The following is a 24,082-nucleotide window of genomic DNA, read 5'->3' as shown; positions in this document are numbered from 1 at the left end:
CACATTTTCAAAGAAAGCTTGGAAATTTACATTCTGAAAAAAAAAAAAAAGAAAGAAAAAAAGAAAATAGGAGTGAATAGGGACTCAAAAAGGGTTGAAACTGGTCCAAAAATTGAATTAAAAAATGATTTCTTTCCAGTGTTTGTCACCTGCTCTAACTAGCAATAGAAAACAGATCAATTTACAGAGGCTGTGAGCTCTATATCTTTGACTTTAACAACTTAATTAGTGAACTGAAGGACTAAGCCCAGGAATAAATACATGAAAAAGAAGGGGTGGAGGCCATGCTGGCAAAGTCTTCACTGGATTTGCTGTCCACCTTCTGACACTAATCACTTATTAATCACTCCTGAGAACCAAGTATGAAGTGATACACTGTAAAACTGCACACACTATATATATACATACAAACATATACATGCTTATATGTGATACACTGCAGGCCTCAAAGATAACATAAATAGGTTTTTTTAATACTGTGAGTCATAAACCTGAATGTTTCCCTTGTCAGGACAGCAGCAGCCTAACATAAATGTATTTTGTGTAAGGAAAGGCCTTCATTAAAAATAGTTTACAGCCTGTGGTGACTTGCTGTAGATTTTCTGGCTAATCACCACATATATATCTAGGATGTTGAGTGATTTGTGTTACTGCTTCTGCTTTCTTAGCTTCCTTAACTACATAAATTAGACACACATGGCCCAATCTTGCAGCCCAGATTGGGGTCAGTGCAGATTACAGTGTAATCTCTTTCTCTGATGCCATCTGAAGTGACAAAACAAAGAAAAAAAATGCCTGTTTCAGGACCTGATTGCTTCCATTAGTTTATATTTATGTTGCTAGACTTGACACAGAAGTACAGACTCAAGCAAAGTTTCAGGGATTATAAAGTAGGGTTTTTACTTGGAAACTGCAAGAGACAGTTCCTAAACTCATCATGTCATGTTGCCTTTGTCAGTTGGGTTCTGTAATGATACTTAAAAGCAACAAAGCAAAATTCTACTGGAAGCAGTACCATAAGGTACTCCCCTCACAAGCTAATTAAAATAACTCCTGTGGGTAAATGACAGAAATATTTCTTCAGCTATGAGCACTCACTCTGTAAGTATTTAATTTAAATGAAATACAATAATGCATACTGAATAGATTGGACCATACATCTGCATATTAATGAAGCTGCTAAATTTCTAGCAATCACTTCTAGATGCAGACTTGACTAAAACGAGCTTATATGATGATGGTTGGGAGAGTTAAGGGTAGGATAAGTTCACAGAACCTAAATTATGTAAGTTGCAGAGAGACTGCAGAGCTACTATATTATTGTAATTTAAATAGAAAACTACAGTGTAGTTCTTCATACTGTTCATTACTTCTTTAATATCCCTTTTTTCCATTTTAAATTCCTAATTTAGCAAGAAAGCTGTTGTCTCACTGAAAAGGTCATGTAGTGGTTTGTTAGGTTTTTTGTTTTTTGGTTGTAAGAATATAAAGAAGCAGCATAACTTTAAGTGGTGGTGAAAATAGCCATGCCAGGAGAAGATGAGGCTGCTGTACAAATCATTCTTCCTGGGATAAATCACATGGAGGCAAAGAAAAGAATTCAGGAGCCATGCTGGTCAGCTGAAGTAAGATCTCCTTCAGTAAGAGGCATGGAAGACATTAAAAAAGACCAGAGTTGGGATCAAAAGAAAAAGGAGAAGCCAGAAAATGTTGACTGTGAACTTTCTGTGAGTTAGAATCCAGGTATAAGCATGCTGTGCTTTTTAATAAAAAGGAAAAAATTATTGAGTATTTTGCTTCTTCCACTTAAAGGGTTTCAGAAAGTATTTTTCACTTCACTGAAAATCAAGATGTATTCATTCGTAAAAAAAAAAATGTTTTGAGTTGACAACTGCGTAAAAAAATTCAATCGTGGTATGAAAACAATCTAATTAAAATTGTTGAATACAGCTATGGATGGCAGCTTTATGAAAATATTTATGAAATATTTGGTCAATGTAAAAAAATATACTTTTGAAAGAGACTTTTTTTTCTCCCAGAGGTAATTTCATTACAGGAGAAGCTCAGCCAGTTGACTGATTCTACTTTCTCGATCTGCACCTGTATCTCACTAAGCTGTAGCCAGAAGCACTGGCTGGCTTGGGAGGTGTGCAGCAAACTCTGGGACATTTACAGCAGACATGATGCTGGAAATGATGTGGGTGAGCTACAGTTGTTGACTCTCATCCCTATTAAAAACTCACAGCTATGGACAGAAAGACAACTTACTCTGGTGGTCTTGATTTTATTGCCAGTCGCACACATCCATCCAGAATTATCAGGCAATGTCTTACATTCCTCTCCTTCTAGGCAGGGCTCCATCTCACACCACCATTTCCCAATCACTATTGAAGCTAAAGGAAGAAAGACAATATCCACTGTTACATTGTAATGAAAAGAATAGTAAATAATACCGTAAGAAGCCAACACTGTATTTAAGAGATGAAACCTTTCATCTCAGGTTTAGTTGTGAGGAATTTACATTTGTACTAGTTTTTCATCAAATACTGCTCATCCAAAACAGTGCATTTCTTGCCATAGCTTTCTTATACGTGAGATCTAGTCTACTATGATGCTGTGACTGTTGGGGATGCTGTGATGACAGCAATACTATTTCAGAGCAAAAAACCATCCACCCTAACAGCCCCTCACTCTGAGTAGCCAGTCTGGTCTTTATGAATACGTAAGAAGAAAGAGTTGAAATAGAAATTCTACAGGTTTTCAGGACTTGTGGTCTGAGGATCTCTAAAATCAGTAGTACCTGATCTGCCTTGAGTACCCACAGCTGGCCTTTTCTCCCCTACACCTGTGCCTAATTGTGTGAACCCATGCAGCCCTTTAACTTCTGCAATATCCTGTTGCAGGGAGCAATGCGACTCAACTGGAAATAAAAGGTAAGTTAATACTGAATTGCACAAGTTCTTTTTGTTGAAATGTGATTATGAGTTTTATGGGAGCCATATTATCACTAGCAGTTGCCTTTAATTTCCAAGCATTTAGCATTCTAAGTGATTGTAGAGTTTGAGTCTTCTTGTTTGAATTTAATTGGCGTGTATGTTTACAACCTTGAAGGTATCTTAATGAAAGGATTTTTTTTTGCCTGGGAATTGGTATCTTCCTATAACCTTAGCTGTATCTTAATGACAATTTTTGTCTGGGGATTTTGATAAACTTTAGCTGATCTTGCAAATTGCAGCTAGTTGAGGATTGAGTGGCTCTGTTTGTGGCTTGTTTTCCCTGGCAAGAATTAATTTCTTGGTTGCACTCCTGAAGTCTAACTGTTAAGGCTTCTCTTACACTCAGATAAAGGCTTAACTCTTTTCTACCTCCCCTCATAACTTCTTCAAGCTCATGTAATTCCTTTGATGCAGTAGTGTGACTCGTGTCACACCTTTCAGCTCTGGAAAATGCCCTTTTGTGCATGCACTGATTTAAGTGCATCTCAGAATTTATAATTAAATTATTGATTTATTTTTTATCTAGCAGAGATCTTTTTATGCTTACAAAGTCCAAAGGAAACGCTCAAAGACACGTGCTGCTCATTATATCTGTCACCTCAATTCACAGGTACATAAGTGAAGCTGTAGGAGAGCTTTGTCCACAAGCTGAATAGCTGTCCCAATAAGAACACATTTTTTTCCACACACAGAATTTACTCAACACCCAGGGAGTAAACATCTTGGTGTGAAAAGCTCCTTTGGTCTTAAAGAAGAGGTCAGCAAGTTGGAACAAATGAGTTAAGCTGTTTCCTCTCTCCTATTTTTTTCTCACAGCTTGTGCCTCATTTATATCATGCAATATACCATTTCTCCATATGTACTGCACACACAAAAGTCTTTACACCTGTGCTTGCAAGGCAGTGTAATTATGCTGTTCACACACCACTTTCTGAAGGGTATCATTAATGCTACTAACAGTGGAGAAAAGAATCTCTCTTTGCTATGTGTGAAAAGGCACACGGTGGTGAAGCTGCACAATGAATACATTGTGCAATGGGCAAACTGCAGATCGTGTCCTGCTAAATGCTGCCCTTCACTGCAAGCATCTGAGCAGGGCATCCTCAGAGTGCATGAGGACAGTCTGATGACATGGAATCAAAAATGATGATCACATTTATTTGTTAGTGTTAATGCTTTAGCAATAAGTAACCATGGAGAAGGATCCTAAGATGGTAGGTGCTAAAATTCACAACATGAAATGTACTGGCACAGGGAGCCTGTAATATAAGACAGTGATAAGATTTAATACAGGCTAAGGGGAGCATGGGACAGCAATGCTGTTTATTGCAATTAAAATGGTCTTAGCTACTCATTGATGTTGTTCCTCAAGACAGCCCAAGTATATGGGTATTGACACCGAAAAAAAGTTATACACAAAGTGAATGCTGAACTGTGATGTCAACCCTTTCATCTATCAATGTGCAGCTTTTAGCTTTATGTGTCCATTTTTTTGTGATCACAGTGCAATTGCAGTCACCAGTAGCCCTTATTCCTGGTCCCTTATCAGTACAGGTGGGCTGGAGAAAAGGGTTTTTTTTGTAAAGGGGAAACTAAGGTCATGAAGAGCACCTATTTGTCTGTAACGTATATGTGGGCACAATCTTTCTAAGTCTGAAGCACTACAAAGCTCCCTGCTGTCTTGTCCTCAGCCCCATGCTGTGGCAGGGGCATCCAGAACCACGATGGAAATTATTTCCTTTATTATTTCCTTGAGTCTTGTGTTTATAGGTTTCCACTTCTATTAAGAGCCTTTGAATCTCTAGGACCAGCTATCTTTCCTGGGCATTGCTGATCCTTTGAGATCTGCTCAATTTCAAAGCTTTACACCTGCAGCTCTGTTCAAAGGAGGAGGCAAAAGCTTCAAAACGAAGCACAGTTGGCTGTGTTTGAGCTTAAGTACACTTGTACAGGGAAAGGGATTAAGAAAAAAAAAATCTCACTGGAGACCACAATCCAGGTTCACTCTGCTTAGGTGATGTCGCTTTGACATGTGCTGTGGCAGCTGTGTGAGGGAACTGTTGAAATTAAGGTGCTTTCCCTTGGGATGGTTTATATTGGAGAGCTCCAGGATCACGAGGAACCTCAGCTCCTCTCTGAACCTGAGGTGCTAAACCCAGGTGAGAATTACAGGCTCCCCATAGTCACTACTGTGAGTGCTCACATAACACTGAATGAGACGCCTGTAACATTTTGGAGCAGCTTTCACTGTGTTTTCTCTCACTGTCTGGGGAATACACGAAGTAGAGGGTTTTTTTTTGTTTTTTTTTTTTTTTGGTGCAAGGCTGATTTGACTGAGACAGATCCCCTCAGCCACAGGGAGAGAAAGGGGATGTGATTTAAAAGAGGCTTGACGGCTCCTGCTTCGTTTGTGATATTTTTCCCCAGCTCCTGCTAGCGTAAATAAGGGATTGCTTCTATCTGAGTTCTTTTCAATAAAACGCATTTTTATGAGGATATTAAACTCTGAGCACATAACTAATGGACCTGGGGAGAAAAGGAACTTTCTTCAAAAAAATTTTTTTCCACTTCAATTCACTCTGGACTTTTACCACCTTTGTAGAGCTACAGAATTTTTTTCTTTTTTAGCAAAATATTTAACTTTGGAAGGCTTTAGTCTGCATGAATTAGCAGACAAAAAAGTACTTACTTGAAATGTCATTTTCCAATCACGTGTACCATGAGAGGAATAAAACAACAGATAAAAGATTTGATAACCAGACTGTGTACAGGGAAAGAGCAAGACCATAGCTTATGTTTGTTACTGTTTACACGACCCTACTGCATTTTGAAATGCATTTGTTCCCAAACACAGCACCCAAAGCCTTAGGTGGCTGTAGGGAACTTAGTTTAGAACTCAATGGGCTTCAGCATGCAGTGATGGCTTTTTGTCTCCTTGTGCACCATCCGCAGCACAAAGGTTGGGTGCATGAAGAGTGCTGGCTGGAGATGTTTTCCCCTTGAATTTCAGAGACAAATTGTTCTATTACAGTGATGCAGTAGAAACACACTTGCACTCCCTCAAACACCTACATCTACACTGCAATCAAATCAACAAGCTATTAGACATTCAACTACCTTCCTCTTGATTCAAATGATATTTAAAGTCAATGCACAGTGCATTTGATTAAAACTTCCTTGCTTGCTGAAACTCCTAAACTTGTTTTCACCTTTTCCAGTCTTCAAATTCTTGCTTTAAATTGCAGCTACTGAGCCCTTTAATGCTAATCTTTTCTTGGCGCATGCAATGCTCCTTTATCTTTCTTACATCTGTATTTAGGAAATAGTTTTAACGATGGAACAAAGCATATATGACAATGAGGATAAAGATGTATTTAACAATATGACTCTGTACTGTCATATTGTTATATATAACTTAAATTCATGCTTGTGGAAAGCCCTGAACTATGGAAACAGAGCGAAGTCTCATCATGCATTTTTCAGCAGCTAAGCAGAGGCACGCTATGTATGAAAGTGTTCCAAGATTACTTCTGCATTTGCCATTAGAAAGCCACAGCCGCTATCTCTTTTTGCCTGTGATAAAGTATACGCATTTGGGTTATTTACAGATAGAATACAAAGGAAGAGAGATATTAGATTGTGCTTCCTCCTGATCATAGGTATCCAAGGAATAATGAGCAGAGATGGCTTGCAGAGCCAGTATGACACTCTTTGGGGATGGGAAGGTTTTTACTGTAAGTGTAAAGCATTCCATTTAATCTAGTTTCTACCAGAGAAGATTGATATAAATAAAATTTAAATAGAGAACACATTTCACAGATGCCAGCAGTGAAAAAGACTTTGTCAGTCTAATGAAAAGATATCAATTTTCTCTACTTTATTCAATAAATTGTGAGTCATTTTCTAAATGGATTAGATTAAAGGAAAGTTCAAACTCCCTGTGAGAGACTCGTGTACTGATGGAGACTTTTGGCAATAGATATAGCACTGAGGTAAAATCTTTCGGGCCTTTTTTTTGCCTTTAAGAAAAAGAAATCTGGTATAAGCTAGAATAGGACTGTTTGTATCTGTACCCTGTGCTCATATACTTTAGAAAACAAAATCTCAGAGAATTGAATGAGATGTCGTTTCTCCTGTTTTACTGGGATGCCGTGGGGTGCAGAATGAATTACAGGGAAGGGAACACTAGGAGGGTGAGAAAGCTAGAGAGAAAGAACATGTCATTTGAAGGGTTATGTATTTCATAAACAGAGCAAGGTACCATTTACTCTGGGAGTTGTAAAGCAGCAGTCTGATAAGTTAAAGAATACAAATCCAAAACTGAAAATTTCAGGTTGAATAATATTGTCTAGGAGAAATACAGAATTTTTCCTACCGGGAGTCCATCAATCTGCTTTAATTCAATCTTACTCCATTTTAGAAGCATCAATCTAATGCTCACTCAGTAGTGTAATACTTGGCAGACTTTGATAACAGACCTCTAATAACACTGGGAAAACTGACATTTCTCCGGTTTAAAACAGTGTCATCAGTGAGGCAAGTGATGTGTCTTATTCCTAATTACCGTAGAGCTAGTCTTGTGAAGTTAATTTAATGTTTTAATTGCAGTAGATGTAAAAAAAATATATATATATATTTCTTTCTTTTAGAACTTCCCAATCTACTCCCCAGGCTCTTAAACAATGCCTTATTAATTCTCCTCTTTTATAGAGGATTTAAGGTTTTTAATTTTTCCCTTTCCATCCAGAATTTTTGCTTTTTCATTGTAATCTATTCAGCGGCCAGAGCAGGATATTTTTTTAAGGATGTAATATGTGTCTAAAGAACTCTGCGGGCTGCATTAAAATACACCCATAAAATATGAAAAGGTAGATTAGATGCAGAGAATCCCTGAACAATCTCCATTTAAGATCTGCATAAGCCAGCAAAAATTCAGCAGCGGGAGAAGACTCAGTAGTGAAAAAACACTTACACTGCCATTTTCTAACAGTTGGCATACCGGTAGGTAAATTGGAAAAAATAACACGAGCGTGTTGTATACTTCTCTCACAACAATATGTCTAACAGAGACAGCGTTGGCTAATGGCCTGGGAACCAGAAACTCCTGAGGCTCCTTTAATCCTAGCTCTGCTTCTGACTTCTTCTATTACTACAGTTAAATCATCCTGTTGCTGTCCCAGTTTTTCATCTGTAATATTATATACTGGAAGAGATAGTTTTGCACTGTTTCCCTGTGTGTTCCTTTCTGTGTTTATTGACCTGTTGAGTTTCGATGCTGTATTGTAGCACTTTGGGACCAACCCTTTTTTTTTCCTCATTTGCACAACATTTAGGAGAACAGCGTCCCAGGCAATAATGAGATACTTCAGATACTATGGTAACCAATAATAACATTAAAATTCTGTGATGTCCATTTGCTGCCAGGAGGTTTTTAAGCACGTGCATTACTTTCTGCTGAATATAGAGACGCACCGGTAAAGAGCAGATTTCAACTAAAATAACTCAGAGTTTGCAAGAGAATTTCTAGCCCTCATGCTGCTCAGTTTGGAAAGGTTGGATGCTGCAGCTCTGTCATTTTTATCTATGTGCCCCTCTTTGCACCTTTGGAAATGAATACTGCTTGAACATATGGCTGAGAGGCATCTGTAACAGACATGGGACCGCAGTCTCTCATGGGTGGCACCTTCATGGTGAGTGAACGTGCATCTTCACTTCCATGACTGCATTAATAATGACAGCACTCAACTCCTCTGAGTACTTAGAAAATGAGTACAGCTGTTCAGAGGGAAAAACTCTTTTGTCAGCTAGGTATAAATACATCCAGGTTGAAAGGGGAGCAGTAGAATTTGTGTGACATCTTCTGAATGAAGTAAATCTGAGAGAGATAGCACTGAACCTTTGGCTTTTAGATTTCAGGAAGTAGAATTTGTTTCATGTAGGTGCTTTCCCAAGTGTTTGTATTTCTTGGGAATTCTTAACCTCGTGCACAGCAATGTGCAGCTAATGCAAGTATGGATCCACCTACCTTTACTTATAGTTTTAAGCATGTAAACTAATCACTGGAGTAATATAATCCCACTGCAGAGGGTGTGGGTCACTTCAGAGCAACCTGCTGTCAATGAGTGCTAATGAGACTAATGAAAACACAAAACTCTTTCATGCAAAGAGCTGGAAGACATGCCTATGACTGAGGATTCACTCCCAACCTGCATGAGGAAAACTGATCTGTAGGTCAGGGAGATCCCTTGTTGCAATTACCACTAAGTTTGGAACTGAAGCTGAACCAGCTGAGAGCATGCTGATAAAATATTTGTGCAGTTTAGCAGTGTTATTTATATCCTATCTGAACTGCTTCTCAATAGCCTAGTGAATGCTTAATCTTATTGTTATATATTTAATGAAATGCCTGTGAACTGCAGAATAATTATACATTTTTGGAGAGACAATAGGAAGCTGCTTATAAATATTCACACTTTTCAGATCAGGGCTGAGGACTGGCATGCTGTCAAAGGAGAAAAATGCCTCCCTGCAATGTTAATTTTTCATTAGTAATAATTAATAGAGCAAATGGATGAGTCAAAATGGAGAGTGAGAAGATCCTAGTTGTGAGATGAAGATGATGGGGATACTTGGAGGCAGCTGGGAGGCCTTGCATTGCTATGCAGTGTACATATACGTGCATATTGCTGGTGAATTGTCATGGCCCTGCCTCTGCTGTGCAAATGGTTGCTCATGTGGCTGCTGATGCCAGGAAATGGCAATGTTGAACCAGAGATATGATTGCTGTGACCTTGTCCTTTGTGACTGTGGTCCTGAGTGCCCAAGAGGAGCAATTATAATCTTTGCATTAGAAACCAATGATCCATGTTTAGGGTCTGAACCAATGCTTACTAGAAAAAAAAAACCACAGGGAAAAGGTCCTCCTTCACAGTCATGGGCTTTTGAACCAAATCTGGTGTTTGTGAAACCTGATGTTTGCTCAAATGTGAATTCCCCGCGTCCTTGGGTTTAGTGAAGTGGAAGGGAAAAGCTGCAAGTGGGGGTCCAAAGAGTGAAAGTCTATAATGAAATTTTTGTCTGAATGAAGTGCCAGAAACGTAGCTTCGGAGTAAAGCTATGAAAGAACATTGGAAATGAATAAATTACATAAATGTAATGCATTCATTAGGCATAACAAAACATGCATAATGCATTGGATGGTTATCAGTTATGAAATTAAGATCTGGTGTGCTCCTAGAAATATTTGACTCAAGCTGTTTCCACTCTGCTTGTAAGATTCCTCTAAACAAATAAACAGACAAGGAAATAACTTCCACTGAATTTCTATAAATTAAGAACATGCAAAGTAATTGCGTGCCTCTAATGAATGAAAAATACTTTTATTTTAAACTTTGCATATGTTTTTCCAGGGAAAAATGATTATTATTTTGTTTTTAATTATGTTGTCACATCAAATCCTAATTATTTTGTGCTCTATTGCCCAGGAGGATGAACCCCTAAACTTTGAAAATGCCAACATGTCTGGGGATACTGAATCTCCTTCTGTAACAATGAGGGTTGTCGTGTGGGTATCTGCTGATGAAGAAAGTGTGTGAGGATAAGAGAAGTGACAAAAGGGGAAAAAAAAAAAAAGGAAGAAGAAAAAAAAGGCATAATGGCTAGATATCATGTGAGTAGGGAAAGGATTGATGTTTCTCCTATAATCTGGATTTCAAGGAATTTTTGAAAAAGAGATTGCTTAAAAGAAGTGTGAAGTACATTAAGCCATCTTCCACTCTTCTCCTAAAAAGGATTGGAAGAGTTGAACAATCCAAGCTGGAAAATTCCTGAATCAAATCACGCCATAATTTTGAGATATTTATAAGAATTGGAAGTCCTAAAAGCATCACTGTTGGACTGGACCTCTTGCTGGCTTGAGAAATGTTGGCAGATCTAACAATATATTGATGAGTGCAATTACAAATGAATTTCAGCTATTGCTTTAGTTGTGCCTATGATCTCGTCCTTTTGCACAGGCTGACCCTACCATGTGCAGATGGGGTTCGAGTGTGAGCTGCCATGTGCTGGCATCAGCATGGCAGCAGAACATGGTTCCCAAAGGCCCTACTTGTCCTCTCTAGTGCAAGCATCAATCAGTGCAGTCATGCTAAAATACCCATCAAGCACGTGGCTTTTGTCTTTCTAATTGCAGGAAAACTGCCTAACTGGTGATTGAAACTCTTCTCTGGTAATTGAAGTTCCTCTGCTCTTGACCTAATGCCTCATAATGCATTCTTGCTCTATTCTCTTTACACTCAAATATTCTGCCTGTTGTGTCTTGCAGCTTAATAAAAAAATGCATAGAACTCTTTGCCAGGACACTTAAGCATCCTTCATTAGTTTCCTGTTGGTGTGTTGTTGGCTGATTTTCAAGGTAAAGTTGTCAAGTTGTGTGGATCAAAGCCCATACAGATGTTACCCATGGGTGACCCTGAGGGAAAGAATGGGAGCATCCCTTTAGTTTTTCCTGTACTCACTGGTAATTTTCAGGCTGTTGCAGTCACAGAAATATGTTTACAATGGACTCGACTCACGCTGTAAACTACGGTCAGGTGCCCATGCTTTCAGGACATGAGTGAGTCAATTTCGGTGATGAACAAAAGCTGGTTTTACTCTGGGTGTGCACATGGAATACAACGTTATTCATGGTGGTACCAAAAGGCAGAGCCTGCAAATTTCTTTGATGTAGTTTAGGTAACTTGCAATTACTTCTATTGCGAAGAGCAGACATGGTCCAAATTCTCTTCTGTGAAATGGGGGATGCTGTGGTATAAATAATAGACCCATAGAGCCCCTAAACCTCCATAGGCCAGCTCTCAGAAGGGCATTATTTAAAATCTGAATGGAAAAAGCTGTTTTCAAAGGTTACATTAAATGAGCCAACTGCCACTCTACAAGGTAATTACTCATTTATTAAAAGTGCTGTATTCATGCAAATCTCTTTGTTCTGCAATGTAAGACAAGTCTAATTTTGTATTAAAGATTAAAGGAACATTTGTTTTTTGTAAACAAATCCCTAGCTACTATTACAAATTACATCATGCATAATCTTGACACGATAGATTTGGAGATATTTCGTCTCAACAATGCCAGTGCAATCAGAACAAGAACTGTGAGACTGAAGAAAAATTGATGAATTGAGCACACAACACTTTGTAGCTCATATCATAGTTTAATTACTGCTTCAATATGCTTGAATAAGAGAAGTAACTAAATCATAAAAACTTATCAGCAAGACTTAAAAACGGTACAATTCATGAGTGGATATTAAACTGACCTTAACTGACAGGCTTTTCTTTGAAATTATGTTTTCCTTCAGTGCTCATAATACTTATTTATTCTGAAGCATTTTACAGAGATGAGAACTCTGGGAATGGGCACTTGAAATTTCATGGCCGTCACAGCACTGGCACAGCTCATGTCTTTCTTTTTACCTCCATTCATTGTAACTCTAAATTATATTATTTTAAAAGATTATAATTCACTACCACCTACAATGGTGTTGCTGTTGTTGTTGTTTTAACCTTGGAAGAGTCCCTGGAATGCACTTCTAACACTCCTTGCTACAGCTAATTTATATGATGACCATACTCTGTTTTCCTTGGGGTGAATTTATGCGAGGATCATTATCTCCTACATTTGTAATACACAAGATGCGTTCTTGAAAAAATAACCAGAGGGAAGGAGCTGTGAGTGTTGGACTCCAGATACCCCAGGAATCTTGTGCATACTCTGGTCAGATGATGCTTAGCTAGAAAACCACAAGCTTTTTTGTCATCACCATGAATACAAGTTTAATGCTTTATTTTTCACAAACATCTATCCTTACTCTACTTGATTTCATTAATGCTCATACAAAATGCATGTAAATGGAGCCTGAGCATGCCCAGCACCAATATTTTTTTTACAAATTTGAGCATGAATTAGCATGAAATAATTTGCAGAATGTGTTCAGCTCTGCCAGTTGCAAAATGTCTGCAAGGAGAAGCCCTCCAAAGGTGAACAAAAGTGCAATAGTGACTGACAAACAAAACAGGAATATGTTTTAGGTGAAGTTTTAGAATACTACTTGTTAATCGTTTTTAAACTACTCAAGTTGGTTTTCTCTCTGAACAGTCACCTTCACAAATTCTTGTAATTGAATAGGAAATATAATTGGCTAGTGAACCTCCCAATGTGGCAATTAGGTTGCTGCCATTTTTTTCTTGCTCTCTTACATTTTCCATCCCCTCAGATAAGAAAACCTGAAAATTGCAATGGAGTTATCTACCAAACAGTTGTGCGACTGATGTTCATTCCTGCGCTTACAGTGTCTGACATCTCAGTCATTCAGTTAGTTGATCTTGTTTCAATTATTCCAGGCTTCTCCCCTCAACCCCTATCTCCTATTCTGCTCGTTAATTCAGTCTCCACACCAGTGATCTCCAAGTCAAGGCTGGACAACAATGGCTCCTCCAAGAAAACAGTGAGTACAAGTAATTATACACTCTCGTTCTTGATTGTGCCACATTTATTACAACCACTGTAAGACTGAAGTGTTGATATTTCTCTTTAAACTCCAGGTACTGTTGTTCTTTATTTGATGCTACCTGGAGATAACGCTCTTACCCTGGACCTTGTGATGGCAGGCAGCAGAAATGTCTTTGTCACAGCAGCTATCTTCAGAGTTTTGTAATTTAACTTTCAATAAAGGTAGAATATGATAATTTATTGTGAGTGCCTTTTGCATGGGCTTCCTCAAATATTTATAACCTTATTTAAATAATTAATACAGGAGTTTTAATAAACTGTTTATATTCACAAAATGAATGTAATTTTCAGGAAAGACTGTTCAGGTGCTAGCAGCTACAGATAGACCACATTAATTAAAAATAGTGCCTTGCATCTAAAGTTGATGTGACCTTTTTCTAAGTTGTTGAAAGTTGCTTTCTTAGGGTAAAAAAGGGCTTCTATTAGTCTGGTTACATGGTTAAGCTATGCACTGCACAGATTATTGTAGGAAGAACAAGAGAACAGTTTTCTATAAGCCTGAGGACTATCAAGATCAAGGTTTATCCAAAGAAACAAAATACACTGTATTAATTAAACATTAAGTGTGTGGGTTTGTTTTTCATTTCTTTTTTTTGGGGGGGTGGTGGTGGGAAGGGGGGTTGAGTAATTGTGGTTGCAAACAATTCTCAAGAAAGAGAACAAGATTTTAATTCCATAGGACACGTCTGCCTTTATTACTTCATCAGGTCATTATTTATTCAAACTTAATCTATCTAAGCCAGCTTGCAACCATCTTAATATAGTTAATAGCAATAAAATCCCATTAACAAAAGCAATTACTTGACAGGAAGCCAACCAGCTAGGACCTTCCCAAGCTGCCCAGGCAGCAGTAATTTTCTTCTTCTGTCTCTGAAGCCAAGTTGAGCACACGGCTCTTGTAGGACATCCACAAGGATTTCAGATTCCAGACTAGTGCTGGCCAAAGGAGAACAGCTCTCACTCTGTCTCCCATCTGTCCCTTTCTGTTAGGTTTTGGGGATTTAGTTAATCCTGATGCAAGGAGCCCACACTGCTGAGCTGAGCTCAGATCCCAGCACAGAGAGGCTGGAAGGCAGAACTTCCCTGCCAGTGCTGGGCTCCCTGTCCAGTTCTCAGAAGCTAGACTGGGCTTGATGCTCTACTTCTGCCCTCATCCATACAGCACCTGAAAACTATTGATTTGCTCCATCTACAAGTTGAGCCAACAATAGCAATTACTTATTGAGGCACATCTCTCAATGCACGTGTGGGAAGGGTCACCTTTTGTCCTGCTATCACTTACCCTCCTCAAAGTCAACTTTAAGCTTTCCATTTTGCCACCTCAGTGCATGCAGGTGAGCACAAATATCAAAACAGAGCCACGGTAGGTCTGCGAGCCCCCACATGAGCCCAAGTCTCTCTTACTCTGAGTGCCATCCCTTGGAGATACCGACTGCCCTCCCTGCTCCAGGCAGGGTGAACTCAAAGTCACATCACAAAGTCAAACACAAAAACAACAGGTAGAAAGGAAAGAAGGCAGAATGGTTTTCCTCCTTTTTTTTTTCCCCTCACCTTACATATGTAAGCACAAGGAAAAGCTTATATAAGCACCACATTTAGAAAGGTGATCACAGATAATTCAAACATCAAACAAATCCACTCTTATCTTGTAACTTCTGCTGTCTTAGAACCGAGGGTACTGTGCTCTAGGAACACCTCCTCTTTGCTGCTCCAGAGGAAAGCACTAGTAACCTGCAGCTCCAACCCCAGAGAGAAATGTAGCAAATAAACCAAGGTTGATACCATGGAAGAAGAGGAAAGTATGCATATTTCACCAGGCACACAATTACTAATTCACAGCAGAAAAGATCACAGTATTTCATGCTTATCCCATGTAATTCATTCACAGCAGTATTCATTTTACTATTAATTTTAATAGAATAATTACCTCTATGAGGAAGAAACTACTGTTAGCAGGTCAGGTCCTCAGGTGGAGAAGATATGGTGATTTATGCGAGTTTGATGAGTTTCGTAATCTTCCTTTTTCCTTCCTTTGAAAAGGAATTTGGTAATTGACTGGTTGCTAGGCTTACTACGCTGCTAATCTATGCTAAATGAGGCAAAATAAGAAGAAATGGTGGAGCAGAGCAATGCTAATGCTTAATTGTAAATTTTACATATGTGCATTTGAATGCTTATGTGTGCGTGTGCCCGGTGGATTCGTACACACACACATACACACAAATACCCATAAGTAAGCGTCAAAACACTTCCAGTGCCATTCCAAGGATGAACAGTGGGAGAAACAGCTCCCATAGTGACACACATTGCTGAATCCTAAATGTTACGCATCCAGACTGTGCTCTGCAAAAATGGTAAGCAGTTCAGGATTTCAATAAAATCCTTTCTTGAGATCTGGAGCACAGAGAAGAGTTTACAAAATGAGCTGTATAAATGACCAGCAAAATAAGGAGCAGCCAGCTGTTATCACCTCAGTACTCAGAGAGATATGCAAACCACTTAAAAGTTTGCCCGTGGTCACGAGAAACTTTTGATAGACACACTTTGTTACCTGGAGCTGCTGCCATTCACGTATTTTCAGCAGCAGCTCAGGCCTTAAACTGTGTCTGTTGCTATGCTAAACTCCATCTTGCCTTTTCTCCTTTTTTCCTGACGCTTTCCTTTCTTGTTCCTTCATTTTCCTGCCTAGGTTCCCAGCAGCAGCCCCAGGTCTGCCTCTTCCCCAGGCTGGTGCAGGAGATGAGAGCCAGCAGCTCGCAGCAGCTTCTGCCTTTTCCTCCCACCTTCACCCAGCTCCAGCTGCTCTAATGTGGCTACTCACTTCAGGGTGCTGTTTTATATTAATATGAATAGCATGGAGAATTGCTACTGAGATTAATTGAGCTTACGGTCCCATCCAGGAGCATATGCCCTCTTGCTGTAATTAAGATAATCCATTGCTTGAAACAGAAGTTGAAATACGTGTCAATTCTGTCAGCCAGGCGTGCTGTCATTGAAGATTTTACCTCTTGGAATAAAAAAAATAATACTAATTCAAGATAATTCTTTCCTTTCTTTCTGCAAAGGTTTCACATTCAACTATTTTATTTCAGGTTTCTGTTTAAATGGAAACTACCACAGCATTTTATGCAAAGAGAAACCAATCTCAGAGGGGAAAAAAAAGCAGCAGCAAATTCAGATTAAAAAGCTGCCTCTCCACAGATTTTGAAATATGAAAAGCCTGGCTCCGCATGTAAGATTAATGACAGCTCAAATCAGGGAAGGTTTTACCCTAACTATCCACTGTTCCAAATGTTGAAACCCTAATTTCCACCAGCCATGCAGCAGGTGCGTGCTGCTCCCTTCTTCTCCTGCACTGCACAATGAGGTGAACAACAAAGAGAAATAATACCTATGCTTATAATCAACCCACATCACTTTGTGACAAAAAGGTAATTTCTCTCCCTGCGTATCTTTTCTCCTCATTTTTATATGTGGTAATACATTGGTTTTGTTCGCTTCTTATTAAGAAATGCAGATACGGCACCAGTGACAGAGCCTTGTCTCACATTGTGGCTTATGAACGGAGCTATTCTTGTACTTTTTTTTTTTTTAAAGTATGGACAAAATGAATATTCAGCCCTTGTGCATTCAGAGGCTCAGTTGGTGCCAGGGAGCATCCAAGGCTCAGTTCTGCAGTAGCAGCTCAAAGGGACATCTCCAGCTCTGCCTCACGGAGAGCAGGTTTCCTGCAAAGCAGTGCCTTCTTCAGTGGCTGCTTCAGGATTCCATATTTTAATAGAAATTAATTAGTCAAATAGTATTAGCATTTGTTCATTTAAAAAGCAGGTAGAAATAGAAGTTAGGATGGTTTTTGACTACTCCTTTCAGTAGTTAATGGGGAGGCTCATGGCACAGCAAAGTCAGTGCATCGTGACACCATAGTTACCTTTAGCATTTCTTCCACCAGAATTTCAAACAGTTTCCAAGCTCTGCCTTGACATGGTAATCATACAACAATGGAAGCAAAAGTGTATTCCCATCCCTACAGGCTGCTCCAGAAAACATAGGCAGAAAGGGTACCAAATATTTGGGAAAAATATTGGGTTATATTTGTCTTCTTTGCTGGGGAGAGAGAGAAGTGGAAAGTTTCTTTCCAGTTTCTGCAGCCAGTTGAATAAAAAGGCTCTGATTAATTGTTTGGGAAAGGTCGTAACCTTTTATATAGCTATAAAAACAGGTTTCCCTAAGACTAAATAAACTGGACCCAAGAGAAACCTCTAAAGGCACACGTATATTTATTATCACTGTTGAGAAGAAAACTCTTTGAAAGCTAAGGAGCTATATAAAATTATTTTTTAAAGTCACTGTATTTCCTATTAGTTTCAGGTGGAGAAAAATTGAGAAAACATTATATGGTTGTTAGTGCTTTTTTAAGAAATTGTAGTTCTTAATTCAGACAAGCATTGAGGCCAAGTCATGTAGGTCCAGCTGTGGAATTTAGGAGACACACGGAGGGGACACACCAAGAAGAGGGGGAAAAACCCACAACAGCAATCTTGACAAGCAGCTGTGAAATGGATTATACATATACAGTATAATACATTATCTGTACCATTTTGTCTCTGTTTCAGGATGCTGAAAGAGATGGCAATAAAGACACACCTTTGCAGCTTCATCTCCCTCTGTAGGATCGCATCAAAAAATGTCTGGCTGTATTGCAGAGAGGCTAAACTCCAGCAGTCGCTCAGTAAGATCTTGCTAAATTGTGAAGCAAAGGAGAGGCAGATCAGCACCAAAGAGACAATATATATATTTGATAACCCAAAGGGATTAAGTGTGATTGATCTCTCAGTGCAGCATGCTCTATTATGTGTTTGTTCAGGAAGAACAGAGTAACAGATGGAACTATCAAAAAAATACATAGATGCATCTTCTACCATTTTTAAGAAACCTAAGAGAAGTCAGCCATGCTGTATGCAAAAGAAGGTCTGAGTGTACTGGAGTAAGACTGAAGACTTGACATTTAAATTGCAAGTCTGAAATGCATGCATGCAGCTATGGCTATGGGGGAAGATGAAGGGAAAGAATGAAGAAGCAAAGATGCTTCTTCACCACCTCTGATGGTGGCTAGCAAAGATGAAGAGAAACTATTATTTATATGAATGTTGAGCATGTCTCTATAAAAATGCACATAGTATTCAAGATAGACTGTAATCTGCTCATTTTGCTGAAAATGTTGGAAGATATGTGCATATAGAAAAATAGGTATTGGTTACAATACTCATATTGCACTTCCAGTGATGCTATATAAAGAACTTCCTATTTGCAGCATCTTACACAGCTTTTCTGTAGTTATTTGTTTGTTCTACTGGCCATGAAATCATTGGCAAAATCCCCCTCAGAAGCAGAAGTTTCCCTTCAGCTGATGCTGAGGTCTTTTCAAAGCTGAGTTTTGAGAAACTCCACAAAAGTGCTATTGAGAAACCCTTTAGACTGAATAACAAGACAGAGTTGAAAATGATTTATGTATAGCGTCAACTTATCTAATTTGAACAGTTATGTAAAAATTACATTCTTTAGCTAAACTCCTAGCATTTTGGCTCACAAAGAGCTGGATTTATTTTTCCTTTAATTAATATTTATTAATTTACTTTTGGTCATAACTAGAATTACTGTCTTATCTAATTTCTTAAATACCAGCAGCTCACGATAAGCCTGCTTTCCATATGGCATCTGACCATTTCTCAGGAAAGCTAAATTGCAAGTGGAGGATAACTTTCTAGGGATAAAAAATGATGCAGATCCACTTCTGGATGTGGGAAAATTCACAGCTCTGATCCTGCTGCAAACACAGCATAGTGTGGAGAGAAAAGCAACAATTGCAGTCTCCAGCCTGACAATGGTATGAATCTTCAATATTGCAGCAGATGGACTTCAGCCAAGGCCCTAAGCTATAAAATATTCTAAAAATACCAAAAAAACTCACTGCCCTAATTCACCTAGAAGGTGATGACTGCAAATACGCTTTACAATGCGCATGACAAACAAGGGTAGAATCAAACATTAAATCCACAAGCACTTCACAATGCAGGACTTCTTTCTAACCAGATATGCAATCTGTTATCCTGCTAATTTTGATTCTGTCTCTTTCTATCTTCTTCTTTTTAGTGGTGACTAGATATGATTAAGAATTAGTTTGCTCCATTTAATCCTAATTCATGCGTGTCTCAAACTTCCTACCTTATCTGCTATTGCTGTGCACCTATAATGCTGTAAGTTATAGTTCTTAAGGTTCCTATGATGACAACAACCCAGAGAGAGAACTTAACTGAGCCAAACCATTCTCATCATCAACCTTAACATAAATGTTGCCCTTTTACCCTCATCTAATCAGCCAGGGATCTTTGCAGATGTCTATACCATAGAGAAGTATGGATTGCCATAGGCTGCTGCATAGTGCAAGCAGATCCTTTCCCTTCAAAAGGCATAGAAGAAGTCAGGACAGCTTGAAAAGATGATCAGTGTTCAAACATCATCTCAGCTGCCTCTCTTTGCTGCTTGAAGCATTTCCTCCAGAGCATTCTTCTGAAGCAAGTGAAGGGTGAAAGCTCACCCCAATGCACAACAAATCTCTGCTTGCTCAGTGAGCAGACATGTACACTGAATCGTTCCTGTAGAGTTTTTCCATGGCAGCAGATAGTGGCAGAAGACTATCACATAAATTAGCCTTCACTTATAGCAGTTGATGATGAAAGAAGAAAGTCAGCTATGTGTTAATCTAGAAACAATGTCAATGGGATATCAGAGACACTAATTTAGTGCCTTAGAATCAGTAAAATTTGAATGAGACTTGTTGATTCTCCTAGCAACAGAAGTTCCTTTTACACTTTTATTGGCAGAAGGGTAAACATGAGAAGCTCTTCTCCACAGGAAACATCAAATGCTATTAGAACTGCTGACACCACCCTGGCCAGAGATAGCTATTCAATTAACCAACTCACTTTTTGACTGTAGGCTTCTATACACCCTGCTTCGTGATTCAGTTCCCTACACATACTGTATGCAAAACACCAGCTCATCTCTATTTGCTCATAACGTGAGGATGGGTACACGTCGGCACAACACCTGAGTGACCTGAACCAGAGAATTTCAGTCTGTCCTCAGAGCTGGGACTGTCAGACTTGCACAATTAATTGTGCTCTGTAATACAGACCAATAAGTCACCCCTTTGCAGAGGCAGTCCTGTTAACATGCCAGTGGTACAGCTTCAGCACAAAACTCTGCTCTCCATCCTTCCCTTGGAAAATATATTCTATAGAACATCCTGAGTTGGAAGGGACTCACAAAGACCATTCAAGTGCAACTCCTGACTCCACACAGGATCACCCAAAATTCAAATCCCATGTCTGACAGCACTGTGCAAATGCAAATTTGGGCAGCTTGGTGCATGACTACTGCCCTGGGAAGTCCAGTACCTATTATTCTTTCACAATGAATGATTATTTTCTTCTAATTCAGATGAAGTATGGAATCTTTGACTGTAAAAAGACAAGAGACCATTCTCAACTGCAAGAGCTACTAGCCACTGGAATACAGGTACTGTGGAATCCCTGTTAGTGGCGATTCAGAAGGTCAGACCAGATCAGTATTTGCATGGAATGGAGTGCAAGTATATTTAATTCTGTCTAAACGTCAGGAGATAAGAATAGGTGACCTCTTGTGGTCTATACTTCAGTGAGAGGAGAATAAAACATTTTACAGCTTCTGATCAAATTCACATTCTGCATGAAGCTGGAATACACACTGGGCCATGGAAGCTCATGAAGTGTCAGTGTGGACCCAAAGATATATAACAGTGTCAACAAAGCATGAATAAATGTGATTAGCTCCTAACTGTTTTCATCATCCGAAAATCTCCCTTTTCCTTCCTTCAACCTGCTAAGGCAGCATTTTCTAAGCAGGAAAGAGAATCCCAGAAAATTCCAGCCTTGAGTTGTGTTTTATCTGGATTTCAATTCTTTGGCCATCTTTAGAAAACTTCATTCATGGCCACACTCTTAATTATACAGAGCAGGAACACACTGTAAGTGCAATAAATTCCTTGTAACTGTCAAGATACTTTTATTTTCTTCTCCTCGTTACAAATTCCCTCCTATCCAACATTATGTGAAAAGGAATAATTGTGAAAAAGGCAAATTCATGTTTAGCTCTTTTGATGATATGGCAGATTTGAAATTTGCAGACAGCAAGCACTGGTTATTTATTTATTTTTTTCATTCCCATATATACCAGGCTTGAATAAAATCAAAAGAATTCACAGTAAAATACCCATTAACGACATTTCACAATGGAGAGAGCTATGGACAAATGTAGGTCAGAACTTCAGAGCAAATCTTGCTGTAGGTATTGACCATTTTGAGCTGGGTAACTTGCCACTCTCTAAAGATATTTGGATTTCAGAGAGTGTATAGATCAGATCTCTTAGAAAATGAAACTTCTATGAAGGTCTGTCCATTTGGTGATCCATCATTATGCACCACTTCATAAAAATCTCAAGTAGACTCTTCTCTACTCTAAATGCTATTTCTGCTCTAAAGCTGTGCAAAAGAGGCTATACTCATTTCTTGTCAAGAACCTGAATCAACACTCCTGGAAAACTCCCATTAGCTTGAATGTGAATTGCCTCATGCCAATATAAGGTTATAAATATGGAATAGCACCACTGGCACAGAACTGACACTGTTGTGAAATATGAGGAATGCTTACCGTGGTCTATTTTATTCTATGTGCTGCTTCAGTAATACAGCTTCCAAGGCCTACCAAGGTTTGCAATAATCCCCTAATTTGCATCAAATGTCTATCCTACTTTCAATGGCTTTTTAATGTCTCTGTGATTCCAGAGGGCAGCGATACTGGACACTGAGTTTTGGCAGAAGGCCACCTGAAATATGGTGTTTCCTTTGAAGCACTTTATTAGCAAAAGACTAGGTAATAGAAAGAGTGTTCATGGAGGTGTAAAATAATAATAGCATTGAGATATTGATTTATAAGGAACTGGTTTTAGTTTACAGCAGCATAAGCAATACTTAAAGGCTGACAGTGAATAACAAAAAAAATATTTGAATTATTACTGGAGAGAGAAATGTGAAACGCAGGGAGCTACAAACCAAGAAGGAATCAGAACAAGATGCATCATCAGCACAGGGAGTTCTAGAAGGGAGCGCAACACATCAGTTTGACGCGAGACCTTGGTAAAGGCAATTAAGTCAGTATTTTGCAAGCAAAGAAAATGGAAGAAGAGAGAAACTTGCCCAAGCAAGCTAGTGGAAGAACTAAGAAGTCAAGAATGAGGCTACGATCTTCATTTCCATTGGCTATAACATTATTGTTTCAAACGAAATGAGATTAGCATGACGTTAACACAGTGCTGCAATACCAGCGTAAGTGAAAGACTAAAGGGACAGCTAAACCAAAACAGATTGCATCACTAAATCACCTTTCTTTCTGTCAGGGATGAAGATTAATCAAGACGGAACTAAAAGTGTGTCTTGGATAAAATACTTGAGAGGCCACACTTGAACAGCAAATTATTTGCATCAACTAGAGGATGAAACAGTAGTTTTCCACTATGCTGCAGGAAATAGCAGCTTGCTAAGTAACTCTTTTAACTTTCCTCTGACACCTATTGATTATATTCAATAGAAATTAGGAGTAGAAGGCAATTAAGTTCAAAATTTAATGGTGTTCTGCTCCTGTTAATTTACCACCTGACCTGATCGATACATTGCACTAGATAACAATCTATTCCAGCATCCCTTGGTTCCTCCAGCATCCCTTCCATTAAAATTATTATAATGACAAACAAGTAACTTTTAATCAAAAAATACATTAAAGAAATGATGTATAAGATAATTAAAAATTGGATTATTCACAGTTGCGCTGAAGAAACAGCTTAAAACTATATTGATATTTTCAACACAGAGCTTGGACTTTGTCAAAATATTGGATAAGCTACAACCTTAGCCCTGCAGAACCCTCTGGAAGTCAAAATATCAAACAAGTTTTAAACACACAGAGCAGCGTGAAAGAAACAAACAATCCAAACACCTTAATCTGGAGGGCAAAAACTGCAATGTGAAACTAAAGATCAATGGCAGTGAAAGAAACAGTGTTGTGCTGCAGTTTCTTTTGTACATAGCAGTTAAGGTCTCCAGGTGAACAAACAGAGTATAGATTTAATGTAGAATGAGCTCTGTCAAAAACAAATAGAAGTTCTGAGTTGACTGACATTGGAACGACGTGGTGTAGGACCTCACCAAGCACTTTTAAATTCACTAAAACATTAAAGAAAACAGGGATGGGCCAGCACTCAGCGCCTCCTCTATTCCCAAAGGTGGCACATGAGAGCTGGAGGCTTACCCACCCCTCACCCGACTTCTGAGCATTGCCTCATCTCTTGCCCTGCAGTTCCACACAGCACTGGGTGGCCTTGGTGACCATAGGGACCCTTCTGCCATCCCATCCTGCAGAACTAA

The 24,082-nt window shown here is 38.9% G+C and overlaps 1 protein-coding gene across 4 annotated transcripts in view; it reads right to left on the bottom strand.

Moving 5' to 3' along the window:
• Nucleotides 1–24,082, bottom strand: part of TAFA1 (TAFA chemokine like family member 1) — a 294,496-nt gene that overhangs the window by 4,209 nt on the left and 266,205 nt on the right. For all 4 annotated transcript variants that reach the window (XM_031555616.2, XM_085235536.1, XM_010718703.4 and 1 more), the window contains one exon: nucleotides 2,269–2,393. In XM_031555616.2, the coding sequence (XP_031411476.1) occupies nucleotides 2,269–2,393 (125 nt within the window). The remainder of the gene's footprint in view (nucleotides 1–2,268; nucleotides 2,394–24,082) is intronic.

This window comes from Meleagris gallopavo, chromosome 14 (assembly GCF_905368555.1).
Source record: "Meleagris gallopavo chromosome 14, MGAL_WU_HG_1.1, whole genome shotgun sequence".
Classification (NCBI taxonomy): Eukaryota; Metazoa; Chordata; class Aves; order Galliformes; family Phasianidae; genus Meleagris; species Meleagris gallopavo.
The sequence above is the reverse complement of the archived record's forward strand: the minus strand, read 5'-3'. Positions and strand labels throughout refer to the sequence as shown.